Source organism: Passer domesticus, chromosome 5 (assembly GCF_036417665.1).
Source record: "Passer domesticus isolate bPasDom1 chromosome 5, bPasDom1.hap1, whole genome shotgun sequence".
Lineage (NCBI taxonomy): Eukaryota > Metazoa > Chordata > Aves > Passeriformes > Passeridae > Passer > Passer domesticus.
The window spans coordinates 8414889-8439272 of NC_087478.1; the positions used below are offsets into that span (position 1 = coordinate 8414889).

Sequence of the window (24384 nt, forward strand, 5' to 3'; positions counted from 1 at the left end):
AGTCAGCAGAGTTTCCATGGAGCAACACAAGTTTTCTCATCTTCCTATTTTCTTTTGATTTCCTACCTACTACACAGATGACCTGAAGCATACAAATTTTGGAAATGTGACTATCATGTTCTGGCTACCAAAGACCAGTGACAGAATGTGATTAGTTTTAGGAGAAAAAAAAAAAAAAATCACATGTCTCTTGTGACTTCTCAATACTTTTTTTCTTGTTTTGTTAATTAGACTTACGTTCCTTCTAAAAGGTTTTTTTTTTGTAACATTACCTTTTTTTTTGAACAAAATATGTATGGCAGTTACATGCTGAGAAAAGAGACATCAGCTTCTCACCTACATTTTTTGTTTTTAGAGCCAAAGGCTATCAGTCTGATCAGTTCAGTCGTGTTTAAGTTGCTTGGTTTTAAGCATTCAAGGCTCCACAAGGCACACGGTTAAAAGAAAATACCCCTGTACTGACAACCTAAATGGATCTCTGTGTTATCTGAGGCTGTTGAAATTCAATTTCCTTAGTTTGTTGCTATGTTCATGTATGTGTGGCCCTTCTGACCAGGTGAGTGACTGCAGTGCTGTTGTGCACACTGTTGAAAGTCTCACCAGTGGAAATCAGACTTTGTTTCCAAATCCTGGCACTGCAAAGTTCTTCCTGCCAGTCTTTTAAATTAAAGTGAGGTGTTGATAGTAGCTCAAGTAGCTCATAGTATTTTGTTGAAAGAGCTTTTTTCTTTTTTTTTCTTTTGGTGATAAAAGTATGTTAGCTGCTCTCTCAAATATCTAAATCTTTCAACCTTTGTTCTTGTTCCTTGCCACTACATGGAAGTGGGGATTTTGCTTCTATTAATCATTTGGTTCATAATGTTATACATTACATCCTATGCCATGATAACATTATGAGGGCACACATTAAAAAAAAAACAAAACAAAAAAAAAAAAACAAAAACAAAAAAAAAAAACCCAGAAATAACTTCCGTTCCTTCCTTTCTAGAAGCCTAAAGACCAAGCTCATGATGTTATATTTGTATGACTGAAAATCAGGGGGAAATGAATTTGCTCATAATTACTGTTGCTTTATTCCAGAGGAACTGAGTTTAAAATCAGATCTGCTTTAACAAGCAAAAGCAAGATCATGTTTTTGAATCATGGCTGGTAAATGAAAGGGGCTAAATTTTAGGAAAAGTCAAATCTATTTTGACATTAGGCAGCTGGCTTAACTGCCTTCTGAGCATCGCTTTTTAGTCGTTCTGCGCAGTTTGTTTTTCTGTAAACTTCTACAAACAAAGTGATAAATTCTGGCTGACAACAGTTATGAGCAATTCTGATATTTCAACTCCTAATTCATGGAATCTTGTGGAAATATTGGAATACAAATGTGTATATTTATTTCTCATATCCTTTCATTGTCATATAATTTAGTCTGATTTATTCCATGAAAATTTTTCATTATATTTTATTTAGCAGCATGCTTTTCTATGAGTTTATGTCCACATTTCACTTCATTATTTTTCCCATTTGTTATATGCAACAGCACAGGATTTTGAGATTAAAATATGACCCAGGTGAAGACTTGGTTTTATCTGTGTAAGTCGTAGCAAACTAAGTGTTTGTGGTTTTCTTTGCTGTGCGGGTGATGTGGTTTTCAGATGTTTTGTAATGCATTGCTTTTAGTGGTCTATTAATAATTCATTATCTTGTCCCATTAAGCAATTTTTTCTGACTAGAGCCAGAGGCTTGGATTTTGACACTTGTACATTGGTGAGAAGTTAATCTGTTTGGAATTCTTATGACTAATTAATTCAAAGCTTGAACCCAGTTCTCAGGACCACGGTTGTAAGTCCCAGATATGAATTTAGGGTTTGCTTTGTGTAAGCATTTCATCTTAACCAAAAGATTTCTCATCTTATGAGAATATACCTCACATTCTCTATTGAGGGATTGACTCTGCAATTACTGAGCAAAAATACTCTGCAAATACTCTGCAAAAACTTCCTTCTACAGATACATTCAACCATACTGAGTCTCCTGACTCAGTCCTGGGACACTTGGAAGACACAGCAGATCAGATCAGTATTCAGTATTTTTCATCCTGATTAATATAGTTCTCTTTATATCTTCCACAATTAAGTACATTCATCTGTTTTGTCAATTTTTTATGAGAAAAGGGACAGAAGAAAAATTTAAACCTGAATACTACCAGGCTGATGTTTGAAATGTGGAGGCACATGTTTTTCATTAAAATCAGTTAGTCTAACAGCCTTCACTTTTTTGTATTTTTGTAAGTGACAAAATAAAGAAAATATATTTGAATTATATAATCACATTCACAAATTATTCCATTTTGAGGCTCAGCTTCTTAACAGCAATTTGACACTGTAGAAAACAGTTATCTTCCAAGACCATGGCTAGCCAGGAGATGTCTGGTATACAGAGTGTTTTGGTTTCTTGCCATTCTGGTAGGTGTGCATGGTTTTGATATTGGAAAAAATTTTCAATATCATGCAACCCAGACTATGGAGAGTGCATGTATACTTTGAAACAGAGAGAATTAATCTCCTGTCTGGTTTCAGCAGGTAAGTTATAGCTAGGGGGACAATAACATTCAACAATCTAATCTGTGTGAAGTGAAAGGGCTTTGCTAATGTCTTGTGCCATTTGAACAACATTCACTGAATGTCACATCAAATTGCCTTGTCAAAGCAAGGCAAGAAAAATCTAACTGAAGCCTCTGTCAAAATCTGAGCCCTTGACCTCTTGCTGTTTTGCCTTCTTAGGAATGCAGGTGCTGGAATGGAATGGCATCCCCTTGACCGGGAAAACTTATGAAGAGGTCCAGAGCATCATTATTCAGCAGAGTGGGGAAGCAGAAATATGTGTAAGACTGTGAGTTTTTCCCCATCTTTCTGTTTCCATTTCTTTTTGGCTTTTCATGGCTTTTGGTTTTTTGTTTTTTTTTTTTTTTTGTTTTTTTTTTTTTTAATTTTATTTTAATTTACAATTGTTAAGGTGGAACCTTTGTTAGCACAAAACACTAATGTAATAATGAGCAAGAGTTCACTATGACTGTGGGAGATCTTTTTGTTTTGTTTTTCTCTTAAAGTCAGAAGGAGAGATAAACTGAATCAGATGCTAGTAATTATGCTTTTATAAACAATGCTAACTCCATGCTCAGGCCTCAATCTCCTCTCATGACTAACATAAAGTTCACTGAATTTACTGGTGTTAGAAAAAGAAGGTAATTTAGTAATAACTGGACTTCTAGTGAAATCTTTATCCTTTAGATGAAAGTCATTTAAGCATCATGAGAAATGCATACACTTGCATTAAATCCATTAAAGATTTCACCTTAAAAGAAGCTTTTCTTCTCAGCTCTTTAACAGCATTGCAAATATATATCAGCTAAGGAGGGACCATGCTTGGGAGCTGCTTTCTGTCATGAACCACTATTCATTTACCTACTTAATACAATAATGAGGGTATGAGGAAAGAGTTTCTTTTGTCTCAGGCTTCTAATTGTTTTCTTTAGGGACCTGAATATGCTCTCGGACTCTGAGAATCCCCAGCACCTGGAGCTGCATGAGCCAGTAAGGGCAGGTGAGAGACAAGAATTTGCTTTGATATTGTAGGGCTGGATTACAACTGAAAATTGGATGTGATATAAGCTAGTATATTAGTATTGTAAACTCTGGTGTTACATCCCAAATATTTCCATGGGTAGAAATGGGACCATGTCTTCTATAAAAAGGTAAGACGAGGGCACTGAGTGCACCCTCAGTGAGTTTGCAGACAGCACCAATTTGGGCAGGAGTGTTGATCTGCTGGAGGGTAGGAAGGGCCTGCAGAGGAATCTGGGCAGGCTGGATTTTTGGGCCAAGGCAAATTGCATGAGATTCATCATGCATGTCAGGCCCTGAACCTGGGTCACAACAATCCCAGGCAGTCCTGCAGGCTGGGTGCAGAGTGGCTGGAAAGCTGCCCAGAGAAAAAGTACCTGTGGGTGCTGGATGCTGTGAGGTTCACATGTGATATGTTGTTCTTTTTTCTTCTGTTGCCCCTAAAATTTACTTTGCTCAGCCCCTGGGGTTGCACCTGTGTCAGTTCCTGGCCAGTGAGTTGCTGGTGTCCCCAGGGCCTCATCTGCCATCCTGTGTCCAAACCTTGCAGCACTCTGCTGCCACCCCAGGCTTCTGCTCCTCTAAACTGCATTCTTATTTTGGAGACATAAATACTCCAGTCTGCACAGTGCAATTACAGCTGTGCTTTTCTATATCAAAATAATGAAGAATGGGCACTATACAAGGTGAAGTGTAACTCAGACAAATTTGGGTTGTAGCCATCTTGTTATTAGACAGTTGCAGCCAGAGAGGCTAAAACAAAGCTCCCAGCAAACTGCAGCAAGTCCAGAAGACACACAGGTCCTAAGGCCTATGTTCATAAAATCATAGAATTGTCAATGTTGGAAAAGACCTCGGTGAAAATACCTGTTAGCTTAATACAAGGTTTGTGTGCTGCTATAAGTGACAAAAAAACAGTATTTACTGGACTCAGGGATGCAATAGAAAGTATTCAGTATTGTTAGGTGAGTTCTATGATGGCAGTGCTTTTGGGGGGATTTCCTGCTGTTTAATCAATACCACAACTGCAGGCTTCAGTCATTGTATCAGTCATATCTAAGCTAACTTTGAATCAACATCCACAATCTTGCTAGTAATGCAGCTCCTCTTCAAGCTCAGTGCAGATGAAGATTGCTTCACTCACCATTCTGTGGGTTTACTCTGGGTTCTGTGGTTTTGTGGCTACTTTTTTTATCAACCAGTACCTAAATTACCTGGATTGAATCCTCCATTTTCTAACCATGTAAAATTTCCTAGCTATTAATATACTTACCATCAAGCTACCTTTAGTTGAAAACTGATGTTATTGATAATAATTGAAAGCAAAGACTAAGTATGACAGAACTTTGGAGCAGAGCTACCCACATTTTTTTTTTTAGTTTGTGAGCAGATCAAAACCACCAAAAGCACTGAAATACACTGAAATCAGTTTTGGAAAGGACAAAAACTAGGAAAACACCAACTTTTTTTATTAATGAAGAAAATTCTAAATGAGAAGGAACAGAAATAAAATAAAATTGTTCCATTCTTGCAGTCATGTTTCCTCGTAGTCTGGTTATCTTGCAGTGGTTTCTAAGTTGGAGCAACTTTGTAGAGTTATTGCCATTACCTCTGAGGTTTGGCAGACTGTGCTTTAGAAAGGAGCATCCCCATTTTCTCTGAAAGAAAAATGAATTAGCCAAGCAGGCAGGATAAAGCTGAAGTCTTGTTTTAAACCTCTCCTACTTCTGAGAACCTGGGAACCAAGCTGTGCCTAGTATCCTTTTAACTCTATTCAGTCTAGCATATATGAAACTTTCTTGACTTCATTTCTGTGTTTAATAGAAATTGCTGTCTCCAAAGGGTAAATTCCTCCCACTTACTCCTGGTCAGCAGGGAGGGCAATCAGACTCCTACTACAGATGCCTCACAAAGGTGTGAGTAATGTAGGAAAGATGAATCAGGGCTTTCAGCCTTCATTTGTTTACATTTTTCCTTCTTTGATTAATTTCTGGTAGTAAAGTTTTGAGGCTTTTTTTTCTGTTTACTTTTGTGTAAATTATCTCAGGAACAGTTCTGTTCAATGTCCATTTGATCTAAAAAAAATTAAAATAAAATGAGATTTAAACCTTTTCCAAGAAAGTTCAGACACTTAGTGAGAATAGACCAGTTTCAAACAAGGAATGATAGCACAGGCCAGTTTTTAAAACTGTAATTTGCTCCAGTTTGGTTCAACATGATCAGCAAAGCCTGTTTTTCTTCACCTAGAAGTACCTCAGAAAGCTTTTTTAGGTAAAGAGCATTAGTAAGTAGCACTGGCACACAAAGATTTAAATTAGGATGTTGATGCTGTGGGAGAGATGTTTATTTTATATAGAATGACTTTTGCATCTTCAAAGTATACAGGCAGATGACATGAAAGCTTGTAAGGGTTGTTGTTCTGTCCCTGTACCATGACAAGATGGATCTGGATGTGCTGGCAGTTATCAATACAAAGCTCTCTTGCTTTAATCCAGTAGATAAAGCGAAGTCCCCAGGGGTTGATCCCAAGCAGCTGGCTGCAGAGCTCCAAAAGGTTTCTCTACAGCAGTCGCCTCTGGTTGCTACTTCAGGAGTGGAAAAGGGATCTCATGTCCACTCTGGAACCACTTCTGCCACCTCCAGTGCTGTTCCTAGCCCTGGTCAGCCTGGTTCTCCCTCAGTGAGCAAAAAGCGGCACAGCAGCAAGGTAAGAAATTTCCCAATTATGGAGTAAGAATATCTTGGTGACAGGAAGAAATTGCCTGTTTACCTCCTTTAGTGTAGCAAAAATCCCAGCATATCTTGGAAAACTCATTTCCTGGTTAGCAATGAATATGACTGTTAAGATATTGAATCTGGACATAAAGAAAGATTACATTATTTATCCAAGAGATTTGTCCCTTTCTTAAAAAAAAAAAAAAACAAACCCAAACAAAATAAAAACAAAACCTTAATATTCTTATTTTTAAACTGCCCTTTACAGCCTTTTTTGCGCTTGCTTTTTAAGTGCATCCTACGTGGTGGTAAGGTACTATTTCCACTAAATAAGCTGATAGTGCTGAGACCGTAAGTTTTCCTCTCTATACTAAACTACTGCTCAAAGTGTTACAAGCTATGAATAGTCATAGCAATAGTAAGTTTCTGAATGCCAGGGAAGGATTGAAAACAAAATTTGCCATTAAAATGTGTTTTGTCATTAGCTAATTCCCATGAACTTGCCAAGCACAATTTCTCATTTTCTTTGCCACATCCTGTCCATTCCTCAGCTGAAGTTCTTGTGCATCTGCACACCTAAAAAAGGAAGAGTGGGAATTCAGTAGCATTTTTTCACAGTTAAAACTGAAAACTAGATCATAAAGTCATCTGTCACATTTTTGTATTTTGTGTCAAAAAAGTCAGGACCTGAAGTGTAACTCAGTTCTTTGAAGATTACATTTGCTTAAACAATTTGAAAGAGAGCTGATTGTTGTCCTGAATATCCAGCTTCTGACACACTTACAATCTTCACATTGCAAACAAAGTATTTTCTAAACATTTATTACTCTGCACCTTTATTTATTTTTGGGACTGTCAGGTTCCTACTGCATTATAGTTATGTTTTTAGTTTTGTGTTGTTTAAACTGTGTCTGTGATTTGGACAGGTGAGTTAGGTACTGCACAAACCAGAACCAGAAATGCTGTCTGCTCATTTCAGACAGTTCTTCGATATGCCAACATAACTTTCCTGTGAGAGGAAACACAAAAATCTTTTTCATCCAGCAATTTAGTACAAACTGGGAATGTATTTATTGATCAGTTTGATTTGGATAGTAATTCTGTCTTGCCACAACACCCATAGACTTTCCACAAACTAATTCAGGTGTATGATGCCAAAGTTAAATCCATATTTAACCTAACTAAATATTAGCCAATATTTACTAGATCTAACTTAAGGGATGTGGCAGAATTGCTTAATCCTTAGGTCAATGGTTAGATTCACTACAGCATACTCTGGGTATTGTATACATTTACATATGGACTTGTTTGCCATGTGCAAGGTTTTTGCCACTGAGAATATTAAGTTTGTGAAGTACAGTTCCCAAGACGGGGTGAAACCTGCATCACAGTGCAGGCACTGCATGCAGAGAGCAGGGCTCTTAGTGCACAGGCCACCATCTACACTGAAATGTAGATCTCATATTTGGTGAGATGAATCACACTCCTAAATTCACAGTGTATGGAGATCAATAAGTCCTTGCTGTTCAGTATATCTTGGAGAGGTGCCCCATTCTGCCTACTTGAGGAGACTGGGTTCCCAAGTTTGGCACTGTAGCAGGTCACCTAAAGTTAGATGCATAAATTGAACTTCCTGCTTCACAGAGGATTTAGAATTCTTTTCTGAAAATTCAGCTGTAGGCTTATAAAGATGAAACAAAAATTATTAGAACTAATGCCTTTATGTAGGAGATGCAAAAGTCAGAACTAGTCAGGTAAATATCTAAAACATTATTTGCTTATTTGTGAAAATGATGTTGAGAGGCATTTCTTTCATAACAAGCATAGCTCTTGTTGACTTGTATAGTTTCTGTTCATTGACTTCAGGCCAAGTTTATAATGGTGTTGAGCTCTGTTAGAAGAGAAAGCTCATCTTTTCTGGAACTGCTCTTTGCCTTGGGCTGACAGCATTTCTAGGCAGGCTGCAGCACAGCCAAAGTATCATGACAGACTAAATATCCAAACTGCCTAGATCTTGTTTTTGCAACTGTTTTTGTTTTTAGCAAGTACTTTTTAAAGGATTTTTTGGTTAGAATATACACTCTAGAAATGTTGTTGTGGTCTCTGCCATATTCTGCAATGCCAATTTTGTATATTTATTGTTACTACAGAAGATGGTAGTGAATAGTGCATCAAAGCCTTGCATTAACCAGTTTCACAACCTGCTTGAGCAGGTGTGATGGCATTACAAACCACCATCTCTTACACAGGGTGTGTGAGTGCATGTGGAAGTATCAACAGTACTTAGACAGGAATTGATTAGCCATCACAGGAGAGATTTAACCCTTGGAAGCCTTGACCTGACAATATCTTGTGAAGATCTGTTTCTTTTGTATGCAAATGCATGATCATTCTGTGGTGAAGATTACATCCAGGAAATAAATTACTTATCGAAACACTGAATATGAAGAATGGATTGCTTTTTGTTCTAAATCCTCAGATCCTTTAGCTCCTAAAATAGTCAACTGTGAAATTCTTTCCCTCTTTACAAATTAATCCTCACTGAGGCCATGATAAAGGAAGATGCTTACTGGCATCTCTGCCTCTCAGTACGGATCCAGCTTCAAAGCTGGCCCAGCTCTGGGCTGGGGGTTAGACCAGATGGCCTTGAGAGGTCTCTTTCAGCCTAAATTATTCATGTTTCTTTAAAATATGTGGGTAATTCTTCATGATCAGTTTTAGATCTGCTGACATCAGAGAAAGCAGAATATTTTATGTATTGGATCACAGTCTTGTAAATTATACAGTGATTCAACAATAATATAGAAAATAAAAGTGCACATTTATTTTTACAGAGTCCACTTTACTAATCAGTACTTAACCACCTTTGAAAGTCTCAATACAAATTCATCATGCAGTGCATCACCTTAACTTCATGCTGTGGTGCAGGGAATGTGGGCAATTCATTGGCCTCATTTAAAGCAGTTGATATCCAACATCTTAAGAGAGCCTTGAAGGGTTTTCTTGTAGTATCTGGCAGCACAAAAGAGGCAGGTGGTTTTTGATCTTCTCAGAAAGTGATAGAAATGCAAATTACATGGAATAATGTCAGGCAGCTGCTCACATCTGGAGGAATAGGAAATGACAGCTTCCAGATCAGTCTCCAGAGAACAGGAAGTTTGTCCTTGTTTGCACCATTTGTTTTCTGCTGCATCAACCAAGGAAGATATGGGGAGAATACAAAAATATTCAAATCCTGCTACTGAAACAGAGCTTTCTTGCTTGACTGATGGCTTGCAGATTAGAGGTTCATCCAGAGTGGCTTGAGGCCACCAACTTTTAACAGAACAGCATATTTTTGTGAGTTCAGGATTCTAATCAAGTGGTGTTATTATTTTCCACAAACAAACAGGAGGGGAAAAAAGTCAGAGAGAAACATTAAGTATTCTATTGCTTTTTTCCAAAAACGTAGACAAGTTTAATGATAAAGAAGAGAGGAAAGTGAGGACAGAAAATTTAAATTTCATGTCACAGAAAGTGTGGGGAGGAATTTGAAGTGTTGTAGCTGAATTGACTATCAGAAAACACAGAATAAAGTAAAAGACATTATATGAGGTAGCTTGCAATTGTGTAATCCACTTAATACACATCCCTTGGTTTTAGTACCATTTGCACTCTTTCTACCCAATTTCACCTAAACTCAGTTTAAATTAGAGTAACATTTACCTCTCTCTGCCTTTCTCATATTGACAGAAATATACTGCTGTGTTTATTTGGCATGGTCCTTTCTTTCTCTTGGCAGCATTCATGTGTTTGTTAGACAGGATTAATGCTATGTGTTTTGTTTTTTTTCCCCATGCCTCCTTGTCTTCTCAGACTGTAAAGATTTGGTGTTGAAGTTGTTTAATTCTGTACCTGTAAAAAGGCTGATCAAAATGGCTGGGCTGGACTTTAGGTGCCGTTGAAATACACAACCATTAGTTTTGACTGTAACAACTGGGGGCAGTTTTTTAAAAAAAATTGCGGCAATACAGCAGTATAAACCACACCTGTTAAAAAAGTTAACTTTGAAAATCTATGTATTTTTAATCTGGCAGCCCGCGGAAACTACAAAGTCTGCTTCCCATCCAATCACTGGAGAAATACAGGTAAATGTGTAGTTTTTGCTGTGTAGATTGTTGTTGATACTGGCTGTGTTTTTCTTTGAAATAAGTTTGCAGAAAAATATCTCCATCAACTTATTTCTTATTCAACTCCAATCCCTTAAAATGTCACTAATGTGAGTGCTTGATTTTTCACCTGTCTTTAATGTTGAATTATAAAATACAACCAGAAGAATGGAAAATGCTGCTGTTCCCAGAGGGACTCAAAGGATAGTTAAATACATTTTAATTCTCAGTTTTTGGCCACTTATTGTGGTTTTCCTTATTAATTCCCAGTCTGTTTACATTGAAGCAAGAATCGCTGTGGATTTCTTATAGTACAGTGTATTTATTTCCATGCCATGCCAAGTTTATGGTTATCCCTTATGTAAATTTACTTTAGCCTTTTAAAACAGTCAAAAAAAACCCCAAAAAAACCCAAAAACCAGCGGAACAACTGAAGCCTAACTTCCTATAGGGTTCTGGGGTTCCCCCCCCCCCCTTGATTAACCTCCCTCTTCTATATTAGTACTAAGAGAGTAAGAGTCTTTCTAGTATTATAACATCCTTGTCAGACTTGGCTTCCAGGTAGATAGGAAGTGTGTAATTAACACTCAATAAACTGCGTATTGTTCAAAATAATACCAAGGGTTCAAATTTCCTTTGCTTTTTCCTGATTGGAATATGGGTGTTTCCATTTTTTTCAAGGTTCAGAGTGAAGATCTAGCATCTCATTCTAGTCAGGAGAGAGAGACAGAAATTTCTGGAAAGTGTCTATTTGGAAGTCTAAAATTCATTTTATTCAAAAGGTTTAGGAGATATTGAATCACTCAGAAACTAAGAGTAACAAATAACCCTACTGTGTTTTAATGCGTTCACTAGCTTCAAATCAACTATGACAAACACCTTGGCAACCTTATCATCCACATCCTTCAGGCAAGAAACCTTGCTCCCAGAGACAACAACGGCTATTCGGACCCCTTTGTTAAAGTTTATCTTCTTCCAGGGAGAGGGTAAGTGTAGGCCAAATTTTAACCTGAACTTTCTTTTAGTTCAGGTTTGCTATGTGTCATTAATAAACAGAACTAAGAGATTGCTATAGAAAATCCAGGTGCAACACCAGCAAAAATGGTGGATTTTTAATACAGAGTCAGATCCTATTCACAGGAGAATATATATACTTTGCTAATGACCTTAGGAAGTTTGTGATCATTCCTGTAGATATGTGTTTTCTTTTTTTTCATGTCTCCTTCTAAAAATTACAATATATGTAAAAATATTTAAAATAACAACAGTCTCAATGGAAATGTCCTAAACAGATGCAATACTTTCTGTAATACAAAAACCTGCATGTTAAGTTTAGCATAGAATAGTCACTTCAGCTCAAGACAATCTGAATTTAGGATTGATTTGCAAACAAGAAAAATTAAAGTACCTGAGATAGATTTAAGGTTGCAGTACAATAAAAAAGCCAAGAGGTACTGGTCAGAAAAAAAAATCTGTCCATCTGTGTTTTATGGTGCTTTTTTTTTTTAAGAGTGAAGATATGGTTTTAGAAATACTGCTAATTTTATATTTAATTACTATACAAGTCACTGATCACTTTTTCACAGATCACTGATTTTTTTGACTCTAATTACAAATAGCTCATTATTACCTCCTTTACAATATATGTTTCTGTATGAGAAGTATTGTAACTATTTTTTCCCTAATGTTAAAGTATGTCGTATATATATGGAGAATGCATAAGAATACATGGTTATAATAATGCTGTTTATTTCAGTGACACAATAGATATATCTAAAATTAAGGTGATGGATCAGACTCTATATTGCAAAGACAGATTCATGGAAACTCCTCTACTTGTGTAGCAATGCTCATACTAAAAGACTCTTAGGATAGAGCAATGCAAATAAAAATCTGTGTTTCTGTTCTACTCAGACTAACAGGAAAGTGGATGCTCAGGTCACAGGTCACCATTTGGTGAATGGGCAAGCACCACTAAATGCACGAGTGGTACAAATAAAGGCAAACATATACTTTTGTGGCTTGCTAATTCCAGCTATACAATATTTAATATTGTTCAGTAGCACTGGACCCAAAACTATTACTGAATGTAAGGGGAAGAGGGGCTTAAGCTTGGGAAGTTTTTAAATGCACCTAAGAGTCTCGTAAAATGTTTGTCAAATCACTCTTAGTGGGAATTTTGGAGGTACGTTCACTGATATGGAAATGAGACTTTGAACTAAAGGCATGTTCCTCCTATGACATATCAGTTTAAACTTGTTGCCAAGTTATGAAGAATTGGATATTACTTTTGGTTTGGTTTATTGTTTTAAAACATGCCACTGTTATAGTTTTGCATGTAATTTGGGCCTTTAGGGAATAATGAAAATTAAGAGCTTCTTAAAAGTCCCAGATTTTTTGGAAAGTAGAAACATGGGTTGCTACTGAATAACTTTTATTTGTAGTTCAATCCATGCTAGACTTCTTATTATACCTAACACCTCTATTTCCTTTGTCTCTAATACTAGCAACTACCCATTATTCATGTTTTCTTCCATCTCTGTTCTCATTTTCTCTTATGCTGCTTCCTCTGTGTTCCTAACTCTGTAAATTCTGGATATGCAGACAAGTCATGGTTGTCCAAAACGCCAGGTAGAGTGTATTATCTTCCAACTTTATTTCATTTTCTGTGTGCATGAATGAGACAGTGAGCCTTTACATTCAGCTGCAGACTTCTCTTGAGTTCTGATGGCATGAAACTGTGGTATGGTTTTGTTTTTCATTGGCTCATTAGGTCATTTCAGGAACTGGAAAAAAAGTAGTTAATGCTCCTTTGTGTAGTATTATTCTAAGGCAAAACTCTGACGACAAGCAAAATGTCTTTTGAAGTCTGGAAGAATTTAGTTCAGAGATATCTAGAACCTCATTTTCAGTCACTGAAAGTTGAAAAATAATTAAATGTGAACCTGTATCAGGATTTTGAATGGTGTTACTGTCAGGAGAAACAGACTCTGTTTGGTAAAGAAACAGTGTATAGACATTAAAGCCAGGTATAATTCTAGATAATTGCCCAGATGGACAATTAAATCTGCTTGACCACATAAGTGGTTATTTGTGGTAAACAAACTTAAAATTTAATTATTGAAATTAGGAGTGCTTTGTTTGTCCTGGAAACATAAGGCAAAGCTCAGTTCTCAAGATACTCTTATATCAGCCCAGGCTAAGCACATAAGAAATATTCCAACTCCAGTTTTAAATTTGTTTAAAAGTAATACCCTGACTAAAAAAATGAGCAGATTAATTTCAATAAACACATTTCTATAATCTGTCTCTTTTTAATTATTAAAATTATTTAATGAATGTGTTAAAATTACACATTTCATATGGGTATTCTATTGCACTTTTTAAAACAGTTATGCTCTTACACCTTTTTCATCATGCTTAAAACATTTTATTATATGTTAATAAATTATAATTAAGGGATCAGAGAGAAAATATAAATAAGAGAGATATGCCGTTTGTATCTTTTCACGCAGTATATTCTTTGAATTTCAAATGCTAATTATTTCATATTAAGTGACATACCAGTGACTGGTTTAATGAATGCATTTTATAAAAGCATCTACATCTGCTAATCTGTTAATTGTTGCTCTGTTGATTCTTGGAGAGAAGGTGCATCAGGGGTATGAACTTAACGTGTTTGCCAGATCCTTCCCTTCAGAGGCCTAGAAACCTCCATCTGCCATCCCTTAGCCTGGTTCTGCACCTCCCTAGAAGAGGTCAAGGTCTCCTGCCTCCCTCTGCATCAGACACAGACCATAGATACAGCCCATACTGCATGGATGTGGGCTCAGCTCACCCTTACAGTTTGGATCCAAATATCCCATGAACTTCACTGGGAATAGTTCAGACCTGCCACGTTAACAACAATTTCATATTTTGCAAGCTCTGGAACTCAACACTGCATGAATCACCTTCTCACATACTTCAAAAAAGAATCAGAAACTTTGAAAAGGTGATGAAATTCTACTACTGCAAAAGGAGATCCAAGAAAGGAAAGGGAACGTTGGTGTCATTTTCTTGGCTGAGTGTGCAAAGGATTCTTTCCCACTTTCTTCAAGAAATGAATGCATATCATATAGTTCCCTAAAACCTGTAGGTCATAGGACATCTACCCAGGATGTTCTAGGCAGGGGATGCTTTTCTCTTACCAGAGAGTGGGAAAAGAAAGCTACTGAGGTGCTTTAGAATTTTAACTGTATTACTCAATACTATTTGCCATCAAAATCTCATTTTGATTCAGATTTTGTATTTCAGCTTTCTTTCCAAGATATGCAAAGGAATAGTTTTGTGTGAGTTTGTTTTTCATATGCTCTTGGTTCCCCTAGATTTTAAATCACCCTTGCCATGCTATGCTATGGCTGATAGAACTCCCTGAACTCAGGAGAGCTGCTGCTTTTTCTAGTAAGCAGAGGTGAACAGATACTTTGTTTCGTGGGTCCCAAAACCATTCACATTTTTCAATAATCTGAAAAACAGTTGGTAGAAAGATATCCAAGAAAATATGTGGAAATACACAGAATGGCTAGAGAAAAAAATTAGAGGAACAATAGCTGCAAATCCCTTTCACTTTGAGATATCAGGCTAGTAGGCAGGTTGGGTAGAGCCACCTCATTCTGGAGAATAAAGCCATTCTGCAAACCAGTTTAATTAGATGGGATCACTGCACAGCTAAACTGAATTTACAGAGTGAAACTGCTGGTGCTGAAGTCCCCATCTCAACATATATGTGTGCCAGTAAAGCACATGTATCTTTCACATAACCATAAATCAGAACTGTTCCAGCCTGGTACCAGCTGTGGTACATCATTAGGGACTGGCTGATTAAATGTGTTCCTGAGTGATCCTTCTCACTTAATCTCATATGAAAGGAATTAGTACATTAGGTCTAGGACCATGAAATATTGTGAACCAAAACAGTTAAATCAGAAGTGAGAACAGTACACTACCAAAAGTTATTGTAGGGAAACAAAGAGCCTAATATGGCATATACATATTATGTTGTGCCATTTTGTCTTAGTGCTGGAAAATAGTCCTGGGAACATTTTGTTTAGTAATAGATGTAGCAGGTATATACTTTCAGATTGACAAAAAGAGTTTCTTTACCTTAAATCTTGTGGGTTTTTCAAAGTATTAAAAGATTCTCATGTTCTCCTACTGAGCTTTTTGAGATATCTGTTAAAATTGATGTTAAATTAAAATTGGAATGAAAGAAAATCTAACATAAAAACTCACAGAGCTAGATGAATCCATATTCTGTTTAAGATTAGTGTATTGCTTTCTCCATACTCAGGAGATGTGAAGTACAATATAAAGCATTAGTGAATTATTTGTAAAACAGATTATGCAGCCAAACCTTTGTTCTTGGCTATTGACAAAAGAAAAAAAAATTGTGATCCGAATGCACTTTTATGTTTCTTTCCTGTACAGTTAAAGTGATAGGCAGAGAACAGGATCAATAAGAAATTAGTGTTTCAATCATTAACAGGATATTAGTTACTTTATGGCATTCATTAAATGTGTTTGTGAGATGGGATTCCTGTAATTAGAGATTGCATCCTATAAATGTAATGAATTTGTGCTACTTTAAAGTGCTAATGGGATGGTCATGGAAAAGAAATCAATGCATTATCACCTCAATTTAGAATCAGAGCCCAATTCCTACAATGAGAGGACAAAGTCTATGTGCATGTGCTGACTGAGGCTTTATCTTTAAATTGTTTAAGGCAGAGCAAGCCTGCTGAAGAGTCAGGAGATGCTTTAAAAGACTATCTCATAAAAGCATACCAAAGAAAACATCCCAAAGGCTGTCATTGTCCTCTCGTAACCCTGAATTGCTGCAGAAATGAAAGATACAGCTCTTTTCTTTTTCTGGTTTTTGGTTTGTGGGTGTTTTGGGTTTCTTTTGCATTAGAGATGAAGGAAACAAAAGATCACTAATGTAATGTTCTGTTCATTTGTTCAAATCCAGTGCTGAGTACAAGCGGAGAACGAAGTACATACAGAAAAGCTTGAATCCTGAGTGGAATCAGACAGTCATTTATAAAAATATCTCTGTGGAGCAGGTGCGTGACTGGTGGTGCTTTTCAGTACTATTTGCTGCTTTATTATCTGCATGGTCTGCAGTGCTCACTGTGAAAGGAGCAGTGCTACTGGCAATTCTCTGACCCCTGTAAAATATTGCCAGATTCAGAAGAAATTCTGAATTATTTCCTTGTCTCTGATAGAGCTTCCTATGGAAATACTCTTTTCTTGCCCTTCTACTCATTAAAATGGTAATTTGTGGGGATTGCACTAATAAGCATGTTAGAAGTACAGATGTGACGATTAAAAAAATTATAATGGAATAGATTAATAAGGTAATAAATTAAGACATACATTTCTGAAGTAGATGCAGAAATCATAGTCACTCTTTGTTCTAACGGCCATGCAAGCTAACACAAAGCACAGTTTCTACCATTTTTATTTTAAAAATATGTATAAAACATAGATACACATTCTTAGATTTATCACCAATTTCATGAATCACATAAAAGAATTAGAAGATATTTGATTTCCTTGTCACAGAAAGATTTAACTCACATCTGGGAAGGATGTCTGCAGAGTCTTCTCTGTTTCTTGGTGGCTTCCTAACTCCGTCTGTGCTTCTGAAGCAGTGTGAAGAAATCAAGTCCTCTACTCCTCCATCTCTTCTCATAAAGGACTTTTTAACAATTTGAAAAATATATAATTGGCAAAATAATGATCAGTTAATTTTTTAGAATTATGAAGTGTGTTTTATAGATACTGGATTTGAAAGCAGTCCCTGAATCTTTTTGCCTTTCTGTTTTGTTCTTGGTACTTTCAACTTCACTTTACACTGCCATTTAATCTTTCAGTACTTGTAAAAAAGCCCAGAATAACGAGGCTCTTTAGTGAATAGATTTCCCAATGCTTTTAATATTCTTCTCTATCACAACCCCAAGACTTCAATACAATCTTCCCAATTTAGAATTTCGTTTTTCTTTCTTCTTGTCCATTGAGAGACATAGATTAAAATACTCATTTTTACTTGGAACAAAACCCTTCCCACAGAGGGAATTGCCTTGTTGCTCATGTAATCCACACGTGTGGACTTAATAGCAGTAATTCAGATTTACTTCAGAGGTGTGGTGTTGTAGGTAGTGGTTTTATGGGGTTTTCATACTGCTTCATGCAGGCTTTTGTAAATGGTAACTATTTGACAATTAAAGCATCAGAAAAAAACCCACACTGATGTTTGCCTAGCTGCAATACAAATCCTAAGATTTCTTTGTTTGACAAAAGGTATTGGTAAGTCTTTATAATATTTCCAAACTCAGCTTTTCATCTAAGAAATATTCTTTTGTTTTCTTAATTTGCTTGGGGGTTCTGCTGTGACATTTCACAGAGCTGTTATTAAGAGTGTTGGAGTGTTGTAAATTCAGTGGCTGTTTGGTGCTTTGCAAACAGATAATGATATTATTCTAGGATTTCCCGGATGCTGATCTTTGTAACAAGAAAAAATCTTGTATCTTTGATGTCAGTTTTTGGACCATTATTTGATTAAATTTGCCTTCAGTTTGCATGTTGAATACTTTACATTTTTGCTTTCTATTTGCAAATCCACTCCTTTTGCCTTTTTCTTAGACTTTTATGAAGTGTTTATGGTTTTAAGTGTGTAAACTTCATTTCAGCACCACGTCTTTTATATTTAAGCATCTTATTGCACAGAACTATGTGCAGAGAACACTGTTTCCTTCCATACCTTCCCATGGCTTCTATCTACTGCTGAAACACCAGTGTGTGTGACTTTTCTCCCACAAAATTCCATGCCCTGACTTAGAGAATCTACAGTGAAGCACATTTCTAAATCACAAATAATTCAATGCTGATGATAAGTATCCTCTACAGTCTGAAGAACTCTCTCCATGTAAGAGACCATCATTTGTACTCACAATGCTCACAAATCTGTATTTCAAATAGTTACAGATAGAAATAGAAATACAGGACAATAATTGCATTAGACTGAGAATGAGTGTTCTGTTCACCAAACAAGCAAAACTTCATCACACACTGTTACACAGTTAGCAGTCACATTCAAACATAAATTCATGAATTTTTATAAACTGTATTTCTTCAAAGAAACAGTTCCTTTTCCCTGTGCTTTTTTCTCTCCATCAAAGCATGAGTTGCTTGCAGAGAGCAAATAAGTATTATTAAACATTTCCTAATATAGTTCTTTTAACGTCACTGTCTAGACTTTAGCTGGTTGTATAATTTTTTTAATTTTCCTTTTCTATTTTATAAACTAGTTGAAATTAAAGTGAAAATAATTATGGGAAATAGATCACTCTTTGAAATGAAACAGACTTTTTCAAGGTCAGAATGATTAGTTTTATCACATTTATAGCAAATTTTGCTTTGACAGTTGCAGAAAAAAGAAATTAAACTGTGAATGTTTAGTAATATAAGGGTTTTGTTAAGTAATAAAGTAGAAATAATTAAAATTTGAGAGGAAGGATGAGTACACATATTACAAATGTGCAGTAATTGCTAGCTCAAGTCCACTACCTACTCAGAGCAAGAATAAAAGCATTAGAATAATTTAAGGAGAAGATGATAAAAGATGTAAGTTCTGTTGTTGGTGATACCATTGGTATGCTGTATGACCACACTGTAAGGTGGTCATTCTTTGCCCCAACTTCTTACTTGCCAGAAAGCAAATAAAAACCTTTACTTATATGAAATAATTCCACAAAGCAAATAGTTTTGCTGTAACTTATGTCTGTAATTTTAAGGTAATATATTTAGAAAGAGTAATATTTTCAAAATCTTTGAGTGATGTGGAAGCCTATGTCTTATATCCAAAAGTAAGGAAGTGTTTTGTATGAATCAGTAAGGCATTAGTATTTAAATCTTACTTAATATCTAGGACAAAAGAAAGTAAGTTCCTAAGTGACCTATAAAAAGTTTTTTTGTCCTCCCATATACCGAAGTACATCTGTATAGAGAAGAGGACAATAAAATGTTAAATATGAATGTAAACAAAAATAACGGTAATGGATTACCTAATGCATTAATTTCTACTCATCAAACATCCTGACTGAAGTGACAATATTTTGTATTATTTCTGAAGTAATTATAGTAATATACTTTTAACATAGAGGGAAAAACAAGCTGCATTAAAATTATTTCTTTCCTAATGCAAATCCTAGTATGAAATTTCCAAGGAATATGTGTTAAATATTTTAAGTAGTGCATATTTAGCTACACAGGCAGACACCATCCATAACATCCAGACATTTAAAATGAGAAACAAACCCTTTTGTACCTGTGGGGTTGGTTATGCCTTCCATAAGAGACAATATTTTTCACAATGGCTGTTTCTGCAAATTCCTTCTTTTTCTTTAAAACATGGCTGTCCCTAGACAGACTAAAGTTTACATGCAGTAATGTGCTTCTAGGTGGATTTTTATTTATTTTATTGCTACTTTTTTTTTCCACAATGCTAAGACTGAAATTCTTTGGCAGCACTTTTTTCAGAGTATGTTTGGGACTCAGATGACCTTCCCAATGTATAGAAACTGTTTTCCTTCTTTTTGTGACACTAATTTTCCTGTTGGTATATTGCCTACTTGCAGAAAGCCATGGTCAGACAGACAGAGGGTTCCTGCAGCCCATTTCAGTATTGCTGTCTGTCATATTCCTGATGAGCATCAGAACTTCAGGATTCACAACCTAAAACTGATTGATGTAAGGCAGAGCCCTTATGCAGTAAGGCAGAACTGTGAAGGTGAAATGGCTGCTTTTAAAATCAGCAGCCATTTAGTGCTCTTTGCCACCACAGTGGCACATAGATATATCTTCAGAGAAACAAATTTTCCTCTGCTTTGAAACTCATTTCATGCACTCTGCCTAATAAAGGTCTTTCCAGGGTTTTTCATTGTCATAATATTTTATAAAAACTTTATTAAATGAAAAGATTTTAAAATAGATTTTGCAAAGTATAGTGTGCTGTAAGTTTTCATCACAATTTTGTTATCACATTATTGCAAAGAAGCTAGCAAAGTACGGCTGCAGTTATTTGAAAATCTCTTTCTGTTTTCCCCTTTCTGCCAAAAATTCTTCAAACCTTAGGAGCTTTCCCCCCATTTCCTGGATCTATAAATTTTTCTCTCTTTCCCTGCATGGTCATCAAGAAGAAATCTCCTCTCAAAATAGCAACAACTGTGACAATATATTTCTGAAAAGTATTTGTGCTATCTCTTTTAAATGGTAAAAATACATATACTTAAATACTTACATATACATATACTGTATACTTACATATACATAAAATTGTAACATTCGGGAAGTCAAAAGCATTATGGACCAATGGGTGCTCAGCTCACTTTTTCAGGTTATTTTTCAAGTTGCAGTTTCAATACTGTCTTGGAAGAGCAAAGAAAAGTTATTTTATTCAGTCAAGGAAATCATCTTTAGAAATATTATGTAAGAAATTTTCAAAAAATAATCTTTTTGTTCATTCTTGCAGGATATTTTTTAAAGAATGCTTAAGAAGAATATTGCTTAATTATGTAAGAATATAACAAAAAGATTAAAGAATTGCTCTCAAATTTTTTTTTAAATCTTAGGTTTCAAGTCGCACTGTTGCCTACTTAAAGAGTACATTGTTAATGCTAAAAATAGTTTAATTCTCCTTTGTGTGGGTTTTCCAGGATATGCTGATTTAAATTTTCTTTTCATAGACATTGGCTTTGCATAGTTGCACATTTTTCCAAAGTTGGCGGGGAGCAGATGATATTCTGAATACATAATGATGAGATTAAATTATCACTTAAAGGCAATTGCAGGTTGCTAGGAACTGTTTTAGTCTGTTTAAGTCTGGATGAAGAGAAGGGGCAATGGAGGGAAATTGATGAGATCATGGTCCTAATAACACCAGTGTTGTGGGTTTGATCCTAGATTTACAGACCAGCCACTTAAGACTTGCACTCAATAATCCTTGTGAATCGCTCCCAACTCAGAATATTCTGTGGTTCTGTAAATGGCCAAGAGTGCTTTCATTGCATGTATATGCAGTATGTACAATAATTGGTATAGCTTATCATTTTGAGCAATGACTTGATCCTTTGCTGTCCATCTGTGCCTAGAAAGCAATTAACAGAGCAGTGAGTGGCAGATTGCTTCTGTTAGGATGTTGACCTCAACCATCACGTAAGAATTCTTCTGAATTCTTTTATTCAAGTATGTGAAGAGTCCTCTTTTCCTCAGTATTGCTTGCATTCTTCATTTATAACTTCTCAGCCTGACTTTACAGACACCCTACAACCTGCAGGATTTTGTCCTTCTCTCTTTCAAGCCACATGAGTTTCTTACTGCCTTTGCAGCTGCCTTACAGCCTTTTGCCCTAGCACGCAAAATCAGTAATCAATCCTGCCCCTACATATTGTCAGAGACCCCTGAAAAATACTCAGGTCAGTCCTTACAATAAGGTCAGCTGCTTTGGTCAACAGTTTCTCTGTCTTGTGCTCTCTTGTCATATGAAGCTTAATTGTTTCTTACTGTGGCCTGTAGAAGAGTGCTTGACACAGCTATCATGCCTAACAAGATCTGCAGATAATGAGTTTTGACTTTAATACCCAGCAGTACAACTTATCTGCATGCCTGGATCACTTGCAGACTCTCACTGACTACGCTGAATTCTGCAGGCATTAAAGCCTGGTCTTCACAGATGAGGTTATGTAAACAGGGTGTTTGATATCCTACATTTGAAATTCACTCAAATGCACTTCAGGCAGATGTCTGCCTTCAGACAGATCTGGTGATGAGAAAAGCTGCAGGAACAAAAAATGGGGCCTTAAAAATCAGTTTGACTCTTGTAGTGAACATAAATTCTGTGCAAAACAACTTGTGGGAATTCCTAAAATAGGCCCAAGCCAATCTGGCTTGGTAACAAATAATAGTACCAAATTATTTTTCTCAGAACAAGGTTGGTGAAAATGTGAATATTACCTACCTGTCTCTATGAAAAAGGGTACACGGAGGAAATAATCCATAGAAACAGCCATAAATACTTGATCTGAAGTATATTAATTTTATTATTCTTTTCCTTGAATTTCAGCTGAAAAAGAAAACACTGGAAGTGACTGTGTGGGATTATGATAGATTTTCCTCAAATGACTTCCTTGGTGAAGTGAGTATCTTATTTCTTCCTCTCTAGTACTAATAACTGCAGGCTGTTATTTGGAGACTGTTCTTTTTCAAGGTATGGTACACGTGTTAAGTAAAACTGGTTTTTTACATCCCAGTTTTACTGTTGTCTTCTTAACAAATGGTCATGATTTCTTTAATTTAGACATGAAAGATATATCCCTTTTATCTTGATTAGCTGGGGGCAAGCTAATTTAGGACTGAACAAAATGTTAATTTGCTGAAAATGAATACTTTTTATGAGTGTGAAGTAGCAACAACATTCAAACTGACTCAAGGGGAAATTCTTTTCATGACTGAAAGCTGTCTGACTTGATTTTCATAACATAGGAAGGTTGAGGAGGTATTAGTCTTTGTAAATGATTAAAACATTAGATTCTGCCATCAAACCATATTTTAATACATGCACAAGTATCTTCAAGTATGAGCAATTTAGTCTTGCTGATCAGTCTCATTTTTAACATTCTGAAATAGTAATATCATTACTAAAGTATGAATGAAGGCAAAATCTAATCTTATAATTAATAATAAATGAGTACTCATGGGAAGAAGGCTTTCTCTTTAAAAAACAAATAAACAAGCATACGCACATATAACACATAATTACCAGCAATAACTATGAAATAAAAATAATTAAAGATGTAATTACAAATAAAAATTATAATTAGAAACAGAAGCACAGGAAAATCGATCTCTCGTGCAGAGTAACTGAGAGTATCTGGGCTCATTCTACATTTAAATTCTGCAAAAAAGCCACACAGTTCAGCTCCAGTTCCTCTTTGTGTGACTACCAAACTGAGCAATCAGTGTCACTATTTGAACAATTACTAAAATAAATGTATAGGAAGCTGCTACATGATTACTTATTTCCTGCATCCTGTGTCCATATTCTTGTTGAGTTCAGCATGTTTTTCAAATACAGGGCTTTACTGAATATTTACATCCTTTATTTTTTATGACATTTAGAAAAGGGATGCTGTAGCAACTGCTTCTACATGAAAATTTAAACCTTTCCCATTCAGATCTTCTTCAACCTCTAGAACTACATTTTTAAAATTTTCTAATTTTTTTTTAATTGTGAAAGCAGTTATTTAGGGAAAAAAGTAACAGAAAAGACTATCCAGTGTATCTGAGCATCAGGATGTCCAGAGGAATCCTGGACCATAACATCAGTTGTGGGATATCCAAACTGTGCCTCAAAGATTTGTTTGAATCGAGCCAGCAGCACTTGTGTGCCCCAGAGGAAAAGTGGCACATCAGGGTCAATATTCATGGAAAGTGAAACCTCTCCTCCTACAAAGCAGAGGCCCTAGCCTACGCTGCCATTGGCAGAAATCCTCAGCCATGCTCTCTTCCAAGTCATTTTCAAAGCTTGACTAAAAACCACAACAGGGAGCATGCTAAATATTCATCTGTTAAAATGAATTTATTCATCTGTTACGATTAATTGTAGGTCTAACCAGAAAGACCAAGACAGATCATAGACAACCTATAAAACTAAAAGGAAAAAAAGGAATGGAAAAGGCTTTTAACCGAGAAACCATCAGTTTTTAAGAGAGTTCCCCATCCCTGTACTTGAAGAGGCTTTCTTTAATTCAGGGTCTTGTAATAAGGTTCCCGAGGGAATTACACATTTTATTTGTCTAGCAGTTTTAAAA

General features: G+C 35.9%; 1 protein-coding gene across 10 annotated transcripts in view; it reads left to right on the forward strand.

Annotated features, from left to right (window-relative positions):
• PCLO (piccolo presynaptic cytomatrix protein) overlaps positions 1–24384 on the forward strand; it is a 322004-nt gene that overhangs the window by 234433 nt on the left and 63187 nt on the right. For 4 of the 10 annotated variants that reach the window (XM_064421865.1, XM_064421866.1, XM_064421869.1 and 1 more), the window contains exons 11-18: positions 2772–2880; positions 3524–3591; positions 6107–6318; positions 10403–10453; positions 11330–11460; positions 13079–13105; positions 16485–16578; positions 22638–22709. In XM_064421865.1, the coding sequence (XP_064277935.1) occupies positions 2772–2880; positions 3524–3591; positions 6107–6318; positions 10403–10453; positions 11330–11460; positions 13079–13105; positions 16485–16578; positions 22638–22709 (764 nt within the window). Of the gene's footprint in view, positions 1–2771; positions 2881–3523; positions 3592–6106; positions 6319–10402; positions 10454–11329; positions 11461–13078; positions 13106–16484; positions 16579–22637; positions 22710–24384 lie in introns of those variants that run through there. The other 6 variants (XM_064421867.1, XM_064421871.1, XM_064421868.1 and 3 more) reach the window with 4 other exon arrangements.